General features: G+C 38.3%; 1 protein-coding gene across 2 annotated transcripts in view; it reads right to left on the reverse strand.

Annotated features, from left to right (window-relative positions):
* Positions 1–21,228, reverse strand: part of CALU (calumenin) — a 28,143-nt gene that overhangs the window by 3,402 nt on the left and 3,513 nt on the right. The window contains exons 2-6 of one of the 2 annotated variants that reach the window (XM_059933458.1): positions 14,859–15,090; positions 9,808–10,001; positions 5,998–6,164; positions 5,236–5,296; positions 614–813 (exon numbers count right to left, since the gene is read on the reverse strand). In XM_059933458.1, the coding sequence (XP_059789441.1) occupies positions 614–813; positions 5,236–5,296; positions 5,998–6,164; positions 9,808–10,001; positions 14,859–15,079 (843 nt within the window). In that variant the 5' untranslated portion in view covers positions 15,080–15,090. Of the gene's footprint in view, positions 1–613; positions 814–5,235; positions 5,297–5,997; positions 6,165–9,807; positions 10,002–10,074; positions 10,269–14,858; positions 15,091–21,228 lie in introns of both variants that reach the window. The other variant, XM_059933459.1, reaches the window with a different exon arrangement.

Below are 21,228 nucleotides of genomic sequence, written 5' to 3' on the forward strand. Positions count from 1 at the left end.
AATAAAAGAACATTTAGAATTCTAGAATCCCCCAACTTTAGACTGATTTTCAGTTTGCTCTAAGGAGAGCATTCAAATCTCTGAAAAAGGTGACAGGGCTCAGCAGTAACACTGCTCTTTTAATGAACTGGATGCCTTCTCAGATAACTGATCAAGGGTAATTTTAACAGGTTTCAGAGAAAAGCTGATTTATAAGCTCCTACAAATGACTTAATTTTAAAAAGCATATTTCATTTAAGAAGGAAACAACCAGCTTCGAGTAGGCAAAATGAACCTGTAAAAGATAAAAGAACAAAGGAAATAACAACAAAAAAGCAAAGATTTCTTGGGGTTCCAAAGATAGCAGATGATGCATGCTGCGCACAGGCTATATCCAGAGGCTCTTTCTGAGGCTTAAATTCCTCCAATGCTGGGAACATTGGGCAAAGGGATTTCTAAAATGAGATCAGACAGCTAGCGCTGTCCTGTAAGTTTTCAATCGCCAACTTTAGATCCACAGCAGACTCAGACTAATTAAGACCTTAAATGCTCTATGTACCTCAACAGATATTCTTTAGGCAATCCCCTAGAAACAGACTTCGATCACTGAGAGATTGGGCCTGGACAGACTTACCTTGTTTTGGTCGGACTCATAGACGAGGTGCCTGGCTTCTGCCTCCGCGTGATCGTAGTCTGAGGGAAGGATCCAGTCTTTGGTCTCTTCCTTATCCATCTTCCCATCACGGTTCTTATCTCGAAACTCAACAAATTGTTCTCTCTCTGTCTTTACCCATTCTGGCTCGTCAGCGTTCCCATCATGGCTGTACATGTCACCTGTGTGAATACACATCCATACAAACGACGGGTTTGTCTTTTCTCAAAGACTGCCCCATGCAAAGCTGACCTGACCCTTTTTCCTCATTCATCAGTTTGGAACCTAATAGCAGTTATAAGTATATTTTAGGTCACAGAGACCTTAAGAAGCAAGGCGTTTTCCTGATGTGTGATTATTGATCTTGCAACAAGAATATTTCCAGCTGTTGGTCTTGAATGATATGAGAGCAAAGAGAATCCTTAAAAAAAAAAATGCAGAAACAAAGGGAGATGACTAGCATCAAGAAAGGTGAAGACCAGGACTTCCCCAGTGGAGCAGTAGTTAAGAATCCGCCTGCCAATGCAGGGGACATGGGTTCAATCCCTGGTCTAGGAAGATCCCACATGCTGCGGAGCAACTAAGCCCATGTGTGCCACAACTACTGAGCCCACGTGCCACAACTACTGAAGCCCATGCACCTAGAGCCCGTGCTCCGCGATGAGAGAAGCCACCACAATGAGAACCCTGTGCACAACAACAAAGAGTAGCCCCCGCTCGTTGCAACCAGAGAAAGCCCACGCAGCAATGAAGACCCAACACAGCCAAAAATAAATAAATAAATTTCTTTTTAAAAAAATAAAAAGGTAAAGACCAACTTTCGTAAGATAGTTGTTCCCTATATCCCATTTCACTACTAATTAACCCGACCACTAGTTTTAGAAAGATGTGGTTTTAAATCCTCAAGAAAACTTGAGAGGTCTATAAGTCAAACTGTCTACCAACCAATTACAGAGTATACTTTTATTTTTTTTTTTAAGTATTTAAAAGTTTTATTTTTGGCCGCATTGGGTTTTTGTTGCTGCGCGTGGGCTTTCTCTAGATGCGGCGAGCAGGGGCTACTCTTCGTTGCGGTGCATGGGCTTCTCATTGCAGTGGCTTCTCTTGTTGCGGAGCACAGGCTCTAGGCACACGGGCTCAGTAGTTGTGACTCGTAGGCTCTAGAGCGCAGGCTCAGTAGTTGTGGCGCACGGGCTTAGCTGCTGTCAAAATTCTTTTAGGAATTACATGAGTGAAAGTCTGAAGACTCCTAAATTACACTATATCAAAGTAAGTGTACATGCAGTCCATGTAAGGTATGGGAACACACCTAATATAAGTCTAAGTAACTTCTAAAGAGTTATTTACTTGTGATGAAAGTAATTTGTATGTTGGGACCCATAAAATGGAGGCTGCCTCAGTGGCCGGGCCCATGCCACAAATCTAAACCTAAGTCAGCCCATACTGCCAAGAAAACCTAACATGTATCAATCACAACCCTCCAGCTCAGCTTCAGACTTACCTTACCCTTAGAAAAGACGACCTGCTATCTTTATAAGGAAATCCCTGACCTCCTAGCCAATCACGTCCTGCATCCGAGTTGCCCCTCTAATGTCTTATAAAGCCTGCTCTTGCCCAAAACCCCCTGGGAAGAATGCCCCACTGCTTGTGAGGTACTTTACTCCCCCAATCCATGGATTGTTTTCCCTTGAATAAAGGACATCAAACTTGTTACTAAATTCTACTATTTCCGGCATTTGACAGTTGGCACTGTCATTTTCCTGAACTTGAGGGTTAAGAGTAGAACTACTCCTTTCTGTCTTAAACACAAATTGGGAGTTTCAGAGCAGGTCTTGCCAATTCTTTCTTCATGTTACAGCACATTCAGAAAACACAGTATTTGTATGATCCACTGGCCAGCACCCTGCCCTAGCTGTCCTGAGGGTCATACAGATTGGGAAATTCTGAATTAGGGAATTCGTGCGTATTAGGAAACGCACGTTAGGAAAACGTGCGTTTAAAAGACAAAGTTTTCTTTTTCTTTCTTTCTTTCTTTTTCTTTAAATTTGGCCACACCACACGGCATTCGGGATCTTAGTTCCCCAACCAGGGGTCAAACCCGGCTGCCACAGTGAAAGTGCCGAGTCCTAACCACTGGACCGCCAGGGAATTTCCTGAAAGACATGCTTTTAATAGAAGCTTGAATATACAACATAATGTAAGTGCATCTTAAAGCTAGAAGAGTAAGGATAAGAATTAATACTATTTAATTTTCTATTAAAAAATTCAACCTATATAATGATATTAAGGAATTACTAATTTTTTGACATTTTATTTAAAAATTTTTAGAGATACATATGTATCTTAAGAGAGATATAACCAAATATTTACAGATGAAATGAGATTGGGATTTACTTCAAAATAATAAAGGAGGTAAGACGTGGATATGGATTTAAAAGGACTGGCCATGGGTTGATGGCTGCTGGGACTGAGCCTAAGTACAGGGGATTCATTATACTATTTAATTTTGTGTATGCTTGCAATGCTGTATAATAAATTTAAATGGTTCAACAGTATAACTCTGGGGACTTATTAATGCTAAATGTAAGAGGCAAAGACCATTTGTTTCTTTTTGATCTTTCTCCTCAACAGGGCAGAAACTAGCATACCCCTAGAAACTGGAAGATACTGTTTGGGAGACTTTTTAGCTTTACAAAGCCCAGCACCCAAGATGTAAAAGTGTCTGCATTAGTTGATGATTTGCAAAACAAAGTCATACACACACAGTTGATAGTTTTAGTAGTTTCAAGAAATAATTGATCTATATGATGGGAGGGAGATAGAAGTATCTCTTTATTTGGCCCCAATGCTTGATAAACGAAGGTACTTAACCGTTAATAAAACGTAATTCCTCTCAAGAGGTTCAAAATGAGTTCCTCTGTTTTAGCAATGGTGATAAAATGGCAAAAGCCAAGAATTGAAAGATAAAATATTAAAAAAAAGAAATAGTCGACTTTGAAATGGGCTCAGTAAATGCACCCAGGCATTTATTTCCACTGTGCTGATGAACTCCACTAAAAAAATCATTTTGGAAAAAAATTCCATCTTCCCACTGCTCACCCCTCTCAAAGTACATCATGGAGTCTTAGAAGAAAAGAGTATTCAAGGAGTAATTCAACTGGAGTAACTCTAGAAAATAAATAGCAGGTATAATTAGACAAAATCTGAGTAAAGGAGTGACTTGTTCAATGGACTGAAGTGACATACAGGGATAGAGGTAAGGGCTTAAGTCTCCCTTTCACACTTAAAATAAACATTCCAGGTAAAGATCAGAAGCCTAAAAACAAATTGTCTTATGAAACACAAAACCAGTGGTGCACTAGAATTAAGTTACTATGAGTAAAAATAAGAATTGGAAATATAAAATTATCTAAAATCTTTTAAAATGGAATGACATTTGTAACAAAGACATTTGTAATATCTTCCATCTCTTCTCCTTTACTTATGCTAATTTCCATCACACTAATTGTGAAACAATTTGCTCAACTACTTGGTAAGAGGCAGCTCCTTTTTTTAAAGCAATGGGAAAATCTTGAAATTATTTCGAGGATAATAAAAATAGTTTTAGGGACTTCCCTGGCAGTCCAATGGTTAAGACTCTGCACTTCCACTGCAGGGGGCACGGGTTCGATCCCTGATTGGAGAACTAAGATCCCACGTGCTGCACGGCACGGCCAAAAAAAAAGCTTTACTTGAGAGAAAGGTATAGCATCTAAAATAAACAGACAACTAGGAATTCCCTGGCAGGCCAGTGGTTAGGACTCCGAGCTTTCATTGCTGAAGGCAAAGGTTCGATTCTTGGTCAGGGAACTAAGATCCCACAAGCCGAGGTGTGGTCAAAAAAGAAAAAGGAAAAGAAAACAAAACCAGACAACTAAAAGGAAAAATGGCAGAAAGGAGTGATTTTTAAAAAAAGATGGAAGGAAACAAATTAAGAGAACCTAGACAGAAAACATGAATAGAATACAGCAAAGAGGAAAGACTAAGAGGAATCAACAACTCTTAGTCACCCAACTGTCTCTTTTGTTCTATTTCCCAGTTTCCTAATGCCAGTCTAGGCTCCCTGCAACTCCTTACTGTCAATTCCACAGGGCATCTGGGATGCACTATTTCACTGCTGTCCACTACAGTAGCCACTGGCCACATGGGGCTACTGAGGACTTGAAATGTGACTGGTTCAAACTGAAATGTGCTGTAGTGTAAAATAAACTTTTGAAGATTTGTATAAAAAAAAACTCTCAATGATTTATATTGATAACATGCTGAAATTATAGTATTTTGGAATCTTAGGCTAAATAAAATACACTATTGAAATAAATTTCATGTTTCTTTTTATTGTTTTTGATGTGGCTATTAGAAAAGTTAAAACTATATATGTGGCTCACATTTACATTTTGACTTGCCAGTGCTGCTACAGACACTTTATCATGACCCCCTATTCCTCACGCTGGTCTGACTTAATGATGTGCTAAGAGTTGACCCATGGGGTAAATTGTTTCTATTGGTGAACATATCTTCCAAAGCTTCTCAGCTTCTTCTAAGAAAAACACTAGAAACAGACTTACCAATATACTCCTCCAGATCAATGAAACCATCAGCATTCTTATCTATATCTTCCATTGTTTCCTAAACAGAAGAGAGTAATTAGACTTAGTATCTGGATGAGTTAGTTTAGGCAATTATTTGTCATTCATTAAAATACACACACACACACACACACACACACACACACACACACACACACACACACGTGTTTATGTAGATGTGTGTGGGTATGGTTAAACCATAGGAAATTGTGGTTTTTCTAGCTGAAAGAATGGTAAAATATTATCAATTTTTTATGCTTCAGCTTAAAATAACTAATAGTCTTCTTGAAGGAACACTTAATAGTGAACTATCCCATCAAGCCCATGATGATCTGGTAGCCCTAGTCATGCTTAACTCTAACAGGAGATGTGACCAGTGAGTACGTCTACAGCTACAGTCTACGTTTTATCAGTAACTGCCTTCTGTGAAAATTCTTTAGTATCACTGTCATTACTCAGTGCCTGATATTTTAAAAAATAGGATTTCCCCTCATGCTTACAGTATGAAGCCACCAATGAAGGGCAAAATACATAATCTGATGGTTCGTATTGTCATACTAAACAGAAAGCCTAAAGCACCATCGAGATCACAGAAAAACAGAGTGACAGAGCTTGGACTCAATCTGGCCAGCACTTGTATAGCAAGTCATTCTTCTAAATACAGAGGAAAGGCTAAAGGGGAAAGCATAAGCAACAAAAAGAGAACGCTTCCACTGAGAATTCTTGCTCTCCCCCACCCACCTGCACTACTATATCCTTCATGTAGTCATACTCCTCAGGGTGCAGGAAAGCTGTGAATTCCTCCTTTGTGGCAATGAGGTCTCCATCCTTGTCTGCCATTTTAAACCTCCGCTCATCTCTAACCATCATCTGTTTATAGTTAAATCCATCATCAGGGTCTGGATCATCTAGAAAAGAAAAATTTAGGTCAAATCTTAAAAGACTTCCAGAAAACATGAAAATGTATGGGGAATCAATTTCCAAGAAAGATAAACCAAGCACTAAAGAATTAACTCTTGATTACTCAGGTAAAATTGCAGCAGTATAAAGACATCCAGTTTTGGTAATCAAAGACCTCAAAGTCAGGTCTGAGTTGAATGTAAATGCTTGCCATTCAACATGGAACCCTGGCTCCTGGACTGTGTAATCCGTTATGCAATGCTTCACTGTCACTGCTCTTGGGGCAACCAAAGAGCTTGAGTTTTCTAGATATAGCCAAGGGGCAGCGGTGGTTCTAAAGTCATACTGAGTTTGAATCCTAACTCTACCACTTCTTAGCCATGTGACCTTGGGCAAGTAACTTAACTGTACTTCAATTTACTCATCTGTAAAATGGAGATAACAACAGTGCCGGCCTCATAGGATTGTTATGAGGCTAAATAAGCAAATAAATGTAAGTTAAGTGCTAGAACAGTGCCTGGCACAGAGTTGGCTTTTAATAAATGTTAGCCATTGCTATGTTGATTAAACATTAGGTTCTCATTAAAAAGCCAGATATCAGGAATTTCCCGGCGGTCCAGTGGTTAGGACTCCGAGCTCTCACTGCCGGGGGCCTGGGTTCAATCCCTGGTCAGCAGAACTAAAATCCCACAAGCTGTGCAGTGCAGCACCCACCCGCCCCTCCCAAAAGAAGCCAGACATCAAAGGCCTTCTATCCCATTATAGGACATCTGGATTCAAGTACCAGAACAACATCACTTTGAATGGTCACATTGTAGTTTCTTAAGCCAACTCAGAAATACACCACGAGATACAAATACTGTTCACTACCCCCCCTTCCCGATTTTTGTAAAATTCTAGAAAATGCAAACAAATTCGAGTTACAGAAAACAGATCAGTGGTTGCCTTGAGGATTATAAAGGGACACAAGGAAACTGTTGGGGGTGATGGAAATGTTCATTTATTTCGATTGTAGCGATGAGCTCACCGATACATACACGTGTCAAAACTCATCAATTGTGCATTTTACATACGTGCAGTGTATCGTATGTCAGTTTTACTTCAATGAAGCTGTTACAAAAGATAAACATTAGATTACAACCAAATTAAATTTGGTTTTATCCATCTGTTAGGATGTTGAACTGGACAAGCAGTAGTTATTTAGTCTCTCTGTAAGAATCTAGAAAAATGAAATTTTGTTTCTTTAAGTTGAAAAAATGTGGAGTTAATGGCAGAAAAGGAAAAAAAAACCTTTTCAATCTGAGTTGCTGTATAGACCAAATAAGGTAACATGTGAAGATATTTTGAAAGGAAAAGACACCATATTAAAGGTAAGAAATGATTGTTCCTACAACATATTGGTCAAATTTAAAAAAAGATACAGCACTAGTTTTATGAAAATGACCCACAGGGTCCCTTAGTAACATTACACTGTTGACTTTCGATACGGTAGTTCAATCTTTCCATGCTTTAAGCAGTTAAAAACAACAACAATAAACTACTGCTCTATTTTGAGAGATGAAGCTTCATTCTTTGTTGAGTGCCAAAATTCAGTGAGATAGTTGACTGAATCATGAGGCTTTGCAGACCCTATACGTGTATACTCAAAGCCGTAACAGGTTAGAGACAAAGAATTTAAGGAAAGTATGATCTTTCGCAGATACTAAGTCATTTCTTCTAAACAAATAAAGCTTCAGTACAAACTATGTAACATAAATAAGAAAGATAACAGAAGACAACTTATACATTAAGAGTAGATTCTTAGCTAAGAGCCCTTCTCTCCTCCTTAGTTAAAACATGGTGACTGAAATCAAGTAGCCCGATAACATGCACATATATAAGGATGAAAAAGGAAGCTTTAAAACTTTATTTTTAATGACTAAACTCATGTGCCTATCATCACTGCTCAGAGTGCCGTTATCTGTCTTAAGCACCAGTTTACTGGGCCATCTGGCCTGGGTAGGCTCTTGATCTAGTTTTGGTATAGGCAGAGTGGATCATAGTATCTCATATTTTACTTGTGGCAGAGACAGGGTTAATGTTCCTTTTGTGGAAAGCAGATTAAAAGCTAAAATGATTTATACCTGAACTCAGTTGAACCAAGAACACGCTTTCACAAAAACTCCTCAGCACTTTTGTAAGGCACCTCATTACCCCGAGCACCGTCCACCCACAGGCCTCCAGGGAAAGATGCCTTATAAAGACATTGTTTCTCCAGCCAGAGCTTCAGCTTATGCAGTCTCAGTCAGTAGAAATACCCATTACATTGAATCATTTGCCCTGTGAGGCACACAAAGCTCTCAACAGATTTTTATGTACATAATCATACAAAGAGTTTAAGATTCATTCTGGACAGCAAGTGAGTGACTAGATTTGAGCTGAGATTTATTAACACACCATCCTATTGAGATCACCAATAGCCTACCCACTGCTTTACATTTATAATTAATTCCAAATAAATCAGGAGGGTGTTGGGTCTCAGCCAGAGAGCAGGAAGCAGGGATGCCTCTCTATCTGCACTGACTTTTTAATACACGTGTGTTTAATTGGGTGAAGGATATGTTTGGTTCTTGGGTAAGTGTCAAGCATAGAGAGAGACTGCCACTCTAGTCTTAGGAACGAGAACAAGCCTGATACAGAAATAAAAATCTGTTCAACAGAAATGCATGCAGTCCCGTAATTAACACGGACAGCTGGCTATCCAGTAGGGGAAACAGACCATCATACACTCATTGCTTGTTAGTCAGTGACGGAGAATGCCTGCTTTAACCCAGAAATTTACTTAATTTCCAGAATAAAAATGCAAGAAGTAACATTTATACATTCTTGTCTCAAACTGTAACCATGTGCAATAGAGGAATCTCACCAACAAAAACACCCTAAGTCATCAACTCAGTAAGATCGCCACCTAGCATTCAACAGCAGGCAAGTGTAATAAGTAAAAGAAAATTACTAACAGGTGGCCCAAGCATATAAGCTACCAAATCAACAGAAAGCAATCAAAGTCACATTTATTTGCCTTGAAGCATTTGCAAAGCAGGCTGACAAACTCATGTGCCAGAGAAAACAAATGGGAAATAATTCATTTCTAAACTTCAGTAAGCAGACATACTGAAATAGTTAAATTTCATCAAGGAAAACTATTATATTTGATCTTTATTTTATTAAGGAAAGACAGTAATTTTCCTTCTATTCTCACCAGTTACAAAGAAATCTAATTTGGTCTGAATTTCAGGTCCAACACTTTAATGTGACCATGTCAGGCTTTGACACATCTCAAAGCCTCTTGCTTTGCATTGTTGGAACAATGTAGCCTTTTAAACGAGATCTACTACAAAAATGGTCTCTCTGAGGGATGATAGCAAGAAAAAATGGGGAAATGTATCTGAAATGCCGAAGATGTAAAAGATGTCAGACCTTAGAAAACCAAAATAAAACAAATTTTAAAAAATACATAATATACAAAATCAAAATTAATAAAGGGAAGGAGAATCAGCTCAGCATCAAACTATCTCAGAGAAGCATAATTTTTTCCTTTCCTTCACTGTGTGACCCATTTGTTTCTTTGACTCAAGACCATGGTCTCTGCCAGGCTGACATCTTGCCCCTTACCCAGGTAAGTGCCATAAGTCACGTTTCTGTACTCATCCCAGGAGATTAAGCCGTCTTGATTCAAATCAAACTCCTGCCATTGGTTTTCAACATTGTCATATATGTATTTCTTCTGGGCGTGCTTAATCCAGGATTTCAGCTCCCCCTCCGTCACAAACCCATCTTTATCGGCGTCTATTTTATCTACAATCATTCTACAAGACAAAACAGTTACGTTTCAAGGTGCCGGCTCCACAAAGCTTTTTCCCCCAGATAGTAGGGACCTACCTAAAACGTAGCCGTAGGTGGCATTTTTATACTCTTCCCAGGAAACGAGGCCGTCCTCATTGAGGTCATGCCCCTTCCACTGTCGCTCTACATCCTCGTAAATCCAGCGCTTTTGTGCAAATTTAATCCAGTCTTTGAGCTCATCCACAGTGACAAACCCGTCCTTGTCGCCATCTATTTTACTTACAATCTTTCTGTAGAAAATGCAGAGAAATCCAGCAAGAGGTTAAAAGGACACAAGGCTCTGGACTTAGCCAGGTGTGTGCTGTGGCCACAGGCGTTGCCCAGAGCTAAAGCATGGAAATAAAAATTGTTTCCAAAACAAAACTGCCAGACAGGCCATTGAAAATTTTTCTCTTAAGTGCCCGTTGCTGGTCTGAAATGAGACATCCAGACAAGGCAAGCACAGTCCATGGCTGGTGTACTTGGATCCAAAAGTGAATCCGGACTATCCCTTTAGAGGTAGGTTTTAGCCAATGGTCAGAATTCAGGAGTGAATATCCATTCCTATCTGGGTTCTCCACTCTTAGTATCAAACAACATGCAAATCCTTATATTTTTCTTTATTGCTTTTACGAGAATCTCAATTTCTGGGTAAACAATCACAACCACTGACTTGGTTTTCTAAAAATTCAAAAATTTAAACCAGACTTTAAAAAATTCAGCTGTGTTTTCAAAAAAAAAAAAAACCAAAACACTTCTGTTAAAAATACAGAGATATCAAAAATAGTTCCAGGATCACTTATACCTAAAGTCAAGATTACTTTTTTTAAAACCCCAAAACAGGTACACAGAGACAGAAGCATACTTACTTTTAAAAATGGCTAGCAGTTTATTATACACTATGTTGAACTGGATTTTTACATATAAACACAAAACCAGAGAGCTCTGAAGAAGTAATGTGGTAAGAATGTATATTCCTGATTATGAGAATGTTAATAAGCTGAGAGGGTTAGGGTGCAGATGATAAAGCAAAACTACAAAGCTAAAGAATCAATATACTTTGCCCTCCGTGAGTTTCTTTCTTCTAGATCTGTTATGTTAATGACAGACATTTTTTTAATGACTTATTTAAGGATTTCAAAATATGTGCATGATATGAAAACTGCTGTATAAAGATGCAGTCACTTACTTATAGAAGCTAAGACAGCCTATGTAAAGTCACAAGAACTTTAAATCAAAACTTCCAATGGGGGACTTCCCTGGCGGTCCAGTGGTTAAGACACCGTGCTTCCACTGCAGTGGGCACAGGTTCGATCCCTGGTGGGGAACTAAGATCCGGCATGCCGCACAATGGGGCCAAAAAAACAAAACAAACAAAAAAACCCAACAACTTCTAATGGAATTGAAATCTTGGCATACTCCTATGCTCTATTATTTGTAGGACTGAAAAAGACTGTCGTTTGGTAGCAAATAATGTTTTTCCCCAGTTTGTATTCATCTCATGAATACAACAATGGAAAGTGATTAGAATCACAGAATACAAGCAACACAAATTCATCTTGATATTGATATGCTGTTAGCCATGATTGTCTATTACTTAAATCTTATAATTAACAAACATTTTCCTTCAGAGAATCTTACAGCTTTTGCTCTAAAATGTTAAAAGGTAAAGCAGTTAAGAAGTCACCTCAAATATCCTCCTCTATCTACATGGACACAGGACAAAAATTTTTTGTAACTTGAACCTGTAGAATTTTAACAATATTAATAAATTAAGTTTTAACCGCCCCCAAACTTCTGCATTATCTATAATGGGATCCAGTTTGTGTCCGAAAGGTATTGGCTACCAAGATTGCCACTGTACCATTAAGAAAAAAAGGGCAAGGTACTTATTCCTGAAACAAAAATTTAAACTATTATAAACAGCCTAAAGAGAAGGAACACTCAGATAAAAAAGGCATATGACTGTTTAAGATGGGCTTTTCCTAATGAAGTTGGCTAAATGCCATTCTATTCATCCCAACAGAAATATCCCAAATGGTTTAATTCAGAGGTTAGCAAACTTTTTCTAAAAAAGGACAGATAAGAAGAAATTTTCACTTTGTGGGCCACATATGGTCTGTCACATATTTTAAAAACAACAAAAATAACCACACAACCATTTAAAAATAAAAAAGCCATCCTTATCTTGCTAGCTATCCAGCCTGCAGGCAGTTGTGAAAGTACATTGGAAGTGGGCATGTCCTATTTCAGGCACGAAGCTCTAAACTCTGATCTTTAAAAGCCTGTGTAAATTTATGAAGCTAATGGTGTTGTATTTCTATGACACTGGAGCACCCTACAGATCCATGATGCCACTAAATAAGCACTCACTCCAGGACAGACACAATGTACCTAGCGGATCTTATATTATTTCTAAGAGGTAACATATGCCTCTACATTTCAAAAGGCATCAAACAAATCCTTTGGCTTTTTAAGAACCTGGGTCAATAAATGGGCTCCAGGAGGGTTCAAAATATTTCAGAAATTTTCAGCATGCAAAATTTTACATATATTCATATGTATGCACTTTCCCTTAGCTTTCACTAGACTGCCAAAGGGACTGGGCCCGTGACCCAAAAAAGGATGATGAACTGCTTTAGTTCATTTCTATAGCAAATATATCAAGGGTGAAAACTTTATTAAGGACCACCACCTCAAAATAAATAAATCATCATTTGAAGGACACATAAATGAAAATTAAGTATATTTAGACTTCTTGGGGGTGGGGTTGAGAATACACACACAAGAAAAAATCTTCTATTTGTCAACATTCTTCATAAGAAAAAGGAACTAAAAACTGGATATTAAAATTGTTTTTAAGTGCTTCCTGAAGTCTTTTAGGTATTATAACTAAAGATTTAAAAATAGTAGTGAATTTTTGCAACTACAAGCATAGACAATGATCTTATCTCCTAATAATTACTGGCCTCCTAGATAGATGGGAAAGGGGGAATCTGTTGTTCCCAATCTCTGATGCATAGTCACGTACCAAATAATGTTTAGAAATGCCACAGTAAGTTAAAAGAAAAAAAAAAGTTCACCTGGAATTCTTGCTTGCAACAGTACATCACCTTATAAACTGGAGATATTTGCCATTATCTCCAATTTGGGAGAGGAAAACAGTACTTAGTTCATTCATACATTCCATGAAAAACATGATTTTAACCATCTTATTCTAATCAAATATGGAGTCCGCTCATGTGTTGAACTTTTGATATTTACTGATGACAAAAAGAAACATTTTCTCTCTACTGAAGACTGTTAGCAGAGCTATTCCAGTACCTACACAGAGCCAGAACACGTGGATTGACACCAAACCTAAGGGCCCTTCATTATTTAACAGTAATTCTGCACAGAGACATGTGCAGACCAAAATGTAGGCTGGACATGCATGTTATTAACAGGCAAGACACGAAGACTGAGAACACCCTCATGCATCCCTATTTTCAGCCTGGAATGTTAGCACAGTTATAAGATTAAGATTAAAATTAAAAGTGAGCATGGTCCCTCAAAGTTAGAAAAACAACCTAACAGAAGACTAACTCTTTGATAAATTTCTGTTTTCTCTATCTACTTTCAAATGTTTTAGGAGTTTCTCATTCTACACAGCAAAATCTTTTGATTGTTTCTGTGAGTGTTTAAGAATAAAATATTATATCCTTCAGTTAGCAGAAAACCCGTTGAAAGAATAAATTTATTTTGAAGTGCCACCCAAAGCAAATCCTATAATGTCTTCTAATCACAGCACTATCCATGGGCAAAATATTTTTGGAAATTCCTATGTGGTATAACTTTTCAGACAAATCTCTTGAATATAGTTCAGAAAGTTACACCAATGGTAGCCTTTCATTGAGGAGAAAATGTTCACTAAATTAACCTGCATTTCCTTAAAAAGCAAGGCTTTGAAAGAGCTAAAAAAGACATTCTCAGATCCTCAGAAATAATCAACTGGAATTCTACCAAATCAACTCTTTAAATAAAAAGATGCCTGCTGAGAGAGCCACAGAACCTGACTATGGCCCAGCTGTTACTGAAATAGCAACACATACTCTGACATTAAGACCACTGCTTATTACAACCTTCTAAAAGGCAAGGTTGAGGGACTTCCCCAGAGGTCCAGTGGTTAAGACATCGCCTTCCAATGCAGGGGGGTGCAGGTTCGATTCCTGGTCAGGGAGCTAAGATCCTACATGCCTCACGGCCAAAAAACCAAAACATAAAACAGAAGCACTATTGTAACAAATTCAATAAAGACTTTAAAAATGGTCCACATTAAAAAAAAAAGCAAGGTTGGTTTGGTTTTGTTTTTGATTAAGCAAATATCTGACAATGAAACCAAAGAGGGTGAAGGACATCCTTGGAAACCATAAACTCTACAGAAATTAGTCAGTCCAGGAGTCTAATTTGCAGTTTATTATCCACTCAAAGACTTGGCATGGTCAGTAATAAATAGGTCACAGATAGTTTTTAAAAATTAAAAGCAACAGGGTTGAGAAAACCCCCATGTAATGTTCCTTTGGGGTCAAGATGATGCAGTTTAAGCTGAGTCCTACAGTATCTGGCAATTTTATGCATAAATGACTTTGCTTTGTAGAATGAGGTAAAAACTGTTATTCAATGGAGAAATGCAGGAAAGTGCTTAATTAAATTTTAGTGGTAGCAATTCTGTGGTTAGTTTTCACAAGATGTAGTTCAATACAGCTTTACTGAGTGACTGAGCCAAAAGAGAAAAAAGGAATGAGTTGATTTATAAAGAAATGTCATTATTCTAACTAACCCCCTGAGAGCTGGCACCTTACCCAAGTCTTTCCTTGCTCTCTTCTGGTGTCAGCTGATCAAAGGTTTTTGCTTCTTCAGCACCCAAGAAGGCATCATGGTCATAATCAAAACTCTGAGCATCATTGTGAACTTTGTCACTGAGCTGAGGCTCATGGTGTACACGGTCCTTCTTTTCCGTGGGCTTGCTCAAGGCAAAGGCTGTGCACAGGGACAGGCATGTAAGGAACTGTCGCAGGTCCATGATAATCAGATCTTAAAGAAAAAAGAAAGGTAGTTCATTCAGGAAGCAGTATGCTTAATAATGAAACAAGAAATTAAAAGCTCACATCCAGTTACAATATTAATTTGATATTATCCCAAATGTTATTACTTAATCCATAAAAAAAAGTATGGTAGAATATCAGACTTCCCAGTTTTACTCTGAGAAATAGTCACCAGTTTTCCTCATCTGATTGTAGGCTGACAAGGAATTATAGGAACAAGGAATTACTAGGAACATCCACCTTGTAAGTGGTCTCACTTCAAACACACCAAAGTAGAACTTTACTCCTTTTGCCCAAGTTCCTAAGATTTAAAAGTGAAAGGACCAAGATTTAAATCCAGACCTACTGACTCCAAATACTTTACTTTTGTATTATATCAGTGGTCTGGTCTTCAAACATGGCTGGTTATTAGAATCACCTAGGAAGCTTTATTAAAAAAAAAAAAAAAAAAAAAAAAAAGTTTCCCCTACTGAATTAGAATCTCTGAGGCTGAACCTGAGCATTTGTAGTTTTAAATGGTTTCCAGGTGATTCTGATGGTTGTCAGATAAGAACCAATGATCACCTTCAAAGATCAAACCACTGAGATGGTACAGTGATGGATAACTGCCTTATCATTCTGTATACTTGTGTTTCCCAAACCTACCCAGGTATAAGGACCACCTGGAATACTGTTCGAAGTACAGATTCCCCAGCTCTACACTGCATGTTCAGAATCTCTGCAGTCACAGGTGATTCTGATGAACAAGCACAAGGCTGGAACATCTTATCGAAAACAGTGACAAAAAATTGCAGAGAAGCTGCAGGATAGAAACTGTTTAGAACTCTTGACAGATAACCTATGGTACTGTCCAGAGAGGTTAAGGTTTTAGAGAAAACTTTAAAATTAAAAATCAAGGCGGTATATGGGAAAAGAATGTAAAAAAAGAGTGTATATATGTATACGTATAACAGATTCACTTTGCTGTACACCTGAAACCTACACAACATTGCAAATCAACCACACCCCAATAAAAATTAAAAAAAAAAAAAAATCAAGGCGGGAGAGGGGGAAGACTTCCCTGGTGGTGCAGTGGTTAAGAATCTGCCTGTCAATGCAGGGGACACGGGTTCGAGCCCTGCTCTGGGAAGATCCCACATGCCATGGAGCAACTAAGCCCATGCGCCACAACTACTGAGCCTGCGCTCTAGAGCCCGCGAGCCACAACTACTGAAGCTCGCGCTCCTAGAGCCCATGCTCCCCAACAGGAGAAGCCACCGCAATGAGAAGCCCGCGCACCACAATGAAGAGTAGCCCCTGCTCGCCACAACTAGAGAAAGCCCGTGCACAGTAATGAAGACCCAACACCGCCAAATATAAATCAATCAATCAATCAATCAATCAATCAAGGGGGGACATCCCTGGCGGTCCAGTGGTTAAGACTCCATGCTGCCACTTGCAGGGGGCATGGGTTCGATCGCTGGTGGGGAACTAAGATCCTGCATGCCGTGCAGTACGGCCAAAAAAATAAAATAAAATAAAATAAAAAATAAAAAAATCAAGGGGGAAGAGTTTCCGAGGCTTTCATATTTTAACTAATCCTTTATCAGTAGAACACAGATTCTGAAGGCTTCTCCCCCTGTGGTGAGTATAAACTTTTATAATTTCATATTATCACTTACTCATTTCCTCTTATGACCAGTCACTCCCTTAGTGGATGGGTAGGTGGTTACTGGGCATGAGGCCTGTTGTAGGTTGAACTGTGTCCCCCCTCAAAAGATATGCTTAAGTCCTAAGCCCTGTACCTGTGAATGTGACCTTATTTGGAAATAGGATCTTTGCAGATGTAATCAAGTAGGATGGGCTCTAATACAATGGCTGGTGTCTTTATAAAAGGAGGGAAATTTGGATACAGACACAGAGAAGAGAATGCCACATTATGAAAGAGGCAAAGATTAGAGTGATCATCTACGAGCCAAGGAATGTCAGTGATTGCTGGCAACCACCAGAAGCTAGGAAGAGGCAAGGAAGGATCCTCCCTTAGGGCCTTCAAAGAGCATGCCCCTACTGACACTCTGATTTCTAATTTCTAGCCTCTAGAACTGTAAGAGAATAAAGTTCTGTTCTTTTAAGCAATGTAGTTTATGCTAATTTGTTACAGCAGCCCTAGGAAACTAATACAAGGCTACAGTATAGAGGGACACAGCATCACATGAAAGTTAAATGCATTATCTTGTCCTAATCTGCAGATTAGCCACAGGCTTCACCTTCCCCAGGATGTCACCAGTGGAACTATCTAATCTAAGGCTCATATTTTATATATAAATTTTTTTTTTAATTATAAAAATTCTTTCAGCATTGCTTCTAACTCAGTGATCTCAACCTAGACTGTACCCTAAAGTCACCCGGGGAGTTTTTATAAATGACCACTGAACCCCCCCCCCAACCATAAATATTTTAAAAAGGCAGCCAAGTTGAGAACCAGTATTCTAAACAAATTCTCAAATGGCCATAATAATATCTTAAGAAATATGACTTGAGAGTACACTTAATATGAAGAAACTGCATGTATCTGATCCTGCCTCAAAGTTTTGGGAATTAGAAGGAAGAAAGTGAATTGTGTCAAGGGATAAAGAAATCAAATATGCCAATAAATTAGACATATTTTAATGTATCCATCTCCTTGTAACCCCCAAATAGTAACTAAAAGAAGTTACATTGTATTTGCTTGGATTTACAAAGCATTTTGGATTTAATAAACTAAAAAATGCTTAGCACAGCTAACAGTGAGCACGTTACGTTACATAAAAATTCCTTACAAGTGGAAGGAAAGCAAATAGAGGAATATGTTTAATGCTAACACAATTTAGCTGATTATACAAAGGCACAACCTGAGGTCTCCTTGAGCAACTTTCAGGCTGTAAAAGGGCATACAAAGGCACTATTTGTGATCAATAGGAAAGCAGCTAAGTGGGGAGGTCCAGAAATGGCAGAGAAGGATACATCAATAGAGAGTAGAAAGTGTTCCAGAGTAACTAGGACAATGCCAAAAAGACAAACAGAAATGTTAGCTAAGGAGATAATGGGAGGCAGTCACTTCCCCAAGAGCCCATTTCAAAAACACACAAAAACAGTAATTTTGCTGGACAGTTGTTAATACAGACGAAAACCCATCAGAGGAAACAATGTGGCAGCACTGCCATAAGACCCACAGAGAAAGGGGAAGAAGGTGGTACTATTCTTAAGCTGTTCACCAATGTTAGGACTTGGCTATGCTTCTGAAAGTTTATCAATGTTGTTTCGTGCTATCCCATCAAAATACCCAAATTTGTATACAAAGATGTTTCAATTCAGATGTTCAATGATAATAGTTTATAATAATTTTAAAAAAAAAAGGAAAATGAACTAAACCAAAGTAGTGGTAAATACATATTAAATCTATATTGTGGAACACAACATAGTTTAAGAATGAAGCTGACCTATTCACACTGAAACTGACAAGGCACCAAGATATGTTCAGTGAACAAAAACAAGAAAGCATGTTGTAAAACAATGTCAAGATCTCATTTATATAAAAAGCAAAATCCAACAACCTCCCCAGCTTGTTTACATTTGTATAAAATATAACATATATACACAAAAATGGTGTGGAAGGATAAACATCTATCTGTAAACAGCAATAACCCCTAGGCTGAAGGGAGAAGACATGGGGGTGGGGTGGTAAGGTTCGTGTGGAGTGAACTTCACTACTGTACTGCTGTGTTGTCTTATTTTTTGTAAGTGAGCACACAGTCATGTGTATTATCTTTTTATGTGTATTACTTTCTAAACAATAGCACAAAAATTCTTTGCATTTTTAGGTAGCAAAGCAAACATTTTCAAGCCATTTCTCCAGACTGGAAAAGGAGATTGAAGGAAAAACACACATTTATTCTTAAGACACAAACCCTATTTTATAAAGTAAAATAACACTCCCCTAGGAGAATAACACTCCAGCCCACTCTTCAATAATTGAATCTAATCAATCAGATCAGTGGAACAGTAAAGAGAAAATCAGATTCAGTGGCTCTCTCAAACATCACAGTATGCCTTTATTTTAGGACAAAATGAAACTTTCATTTCAAACTACAAATAATTCTTTAGACAAATAAAATCCTTTAGAGAGATAAGGAATGAGTTTTATGTTGTTATTTTGTGATATATCCAAATAATATCTATAATGTTAGAGGCTTACAGAATCAAGTAAAATCAAGAGTCACTGCAACAGAGGATTTTCCTTATGTCTATTAACAAGGGGGCTTCCCATGTAGGAAAATTTTATAAATGACTAATTACATCCCCAGAATAATACTCTAACAACTCTTGCATAACACTCTGACAACTTCTGCAAACCCCAAATGTTATAATATGAATTAATGTTTAAGCCCACTAACACTATCAGGGCCTGGGAAGGATACTGTGTAAAGTTTTGATACTGTGTAACATAAAGAAATGTAACAGATTGATTCACTGTGATTTAGAGGGAAAACTACATTTCAGATTGAGGTGTAACATCTTGATACAGTGATAAAAGAAGAATTTCAGAATAAAAGCCAAGTGATTCAGCTTTATCATTTATCCATCTCTCTATCCTTTCCCTTCTCAATTAAACTTTCAATCCTGCCCCTCCACAGGTTCCTCCATTCTGTCAATCAATACTTCTCAGGTCTTCATAATCCAAAATCAGTCTTTCTCAGACCCCGTTATTCCTTCAAGCATGCTCTTCCCTTTCCTTCACCCATACGGTCTCTAGAAACTGCTGTCTCTGCTTCCTCACCACCTACTGTCACCCTGAAATCTGGGTTTCTATCACTACTGATGAAACTGCCTAAAAAGGTCATCAAGGACCACCTGCTGGACAAAGCAATGGTCCTACCTTTATCTCTCTGCAGCGGGCAATGAAAAATCTGCACTTTAGTAAGTTTTAAAAACTATGCACTTTGTGCCCACACATAATATATCAACTCCTGGCTATTAGAAACTAACAAAAGGCCCCTTGTTTTATGAATATAGACACTAAAAAAAGAGACTACTAAATTTATCTAAATCCATGTACACATAAAAATGTCCAAATAGAAACAAAGGATATCTCCCAAGACAAAGGATATCTCCCAAGACAAAGGATATATAATGTGGAACAATGGGAGAAGGAGTATAAAACAACTTCTTACACAAGGCATCTGAAGAACTACATTAGAGCAGTTATTTCTGAAGCATATTTCTCTTTTCAACCAAATGGAAACCAAATAATAGAAAGCTAAGACCCTTCTCTTTCTCCGTCATGAAAGCTATTCATCAATGGATAACAGAACATTAGGAAAACATAATATACTACATAAATGAAGGACTTGGTTGTATGAGTTTTTACCACATGGTCTAGGTGAGTCTGGCCACAGGTTTGTCAATTTTGTTTACCCTTTCAAAGAACCAGCTCTAGGTTTTGTTGATTTTTTCTACTGTTTTTTAAATCTCTATTTCCTCTCTGATCTTTATTATTTCCTCTTTCTGCTGACTTTAGGTTTTGTTTGTTCTTCTTTTTCTAATTCTTTCAGGTAGGGTTAAGTTATTTGAGATTTTTTTTCTTTTCTGAGGAAGGCCTGTGAACTTACCATGTGATCTAAAGGTAAATCAATGGTTGTGAAAAATGCATCTCCCCATCTCCCATTTCTCAAATGACCTATAAGTTTCTTTTCCTCAAATTCTGTCCCTCCCTCACCAAGGCTAACATTTAATATTTTTTCTTAAACAAACAGAAAACTAGACCTGCACTGTCCAGGACAAGAGCTACTAGCTACATGTGGCTACCAAGCAGTTGAAATGTGGCTAGTGTGAATTAAGAAGTGGTGTGGGGCTTCCCTGGTGGTGCAGTGGTTAAGAATCCGCCTGCCAATGCAGGGGACACGGGTTCAAGCCCTGGCCCGGGAAGATCCCACATGCTGCAGAGCAACTAAGCCCGCGCGCCTAGAGCCCGTGCTCCGCAACGACAGAAGCCACCGCAATGAGAAGCCCGTGCACCGCAATGAAGAGTGGCCCCCGCTCACCGCAACTAGAGAAAGCCCGCGTGCAACAGAGACCCAACACAGCCAAAAATGAAAATAAAAAATAAATA

This window comes from Balaenoptera ricei, chromosome 9, assembly GCF_028023285.1.
Source record: "Balaenoptera ricei isolate mBalRic1 chromosome 9, mBalRic1.hap2, whole genome shotgun sequence".
In the NCBI taxonomy this organism is placed as follows: Eukaryota; Metazoa; Chordata; class Mammalia; order Artiodactyla; family Balaenopteridae; genus Balaenoptera; species Balaenoptera ricei.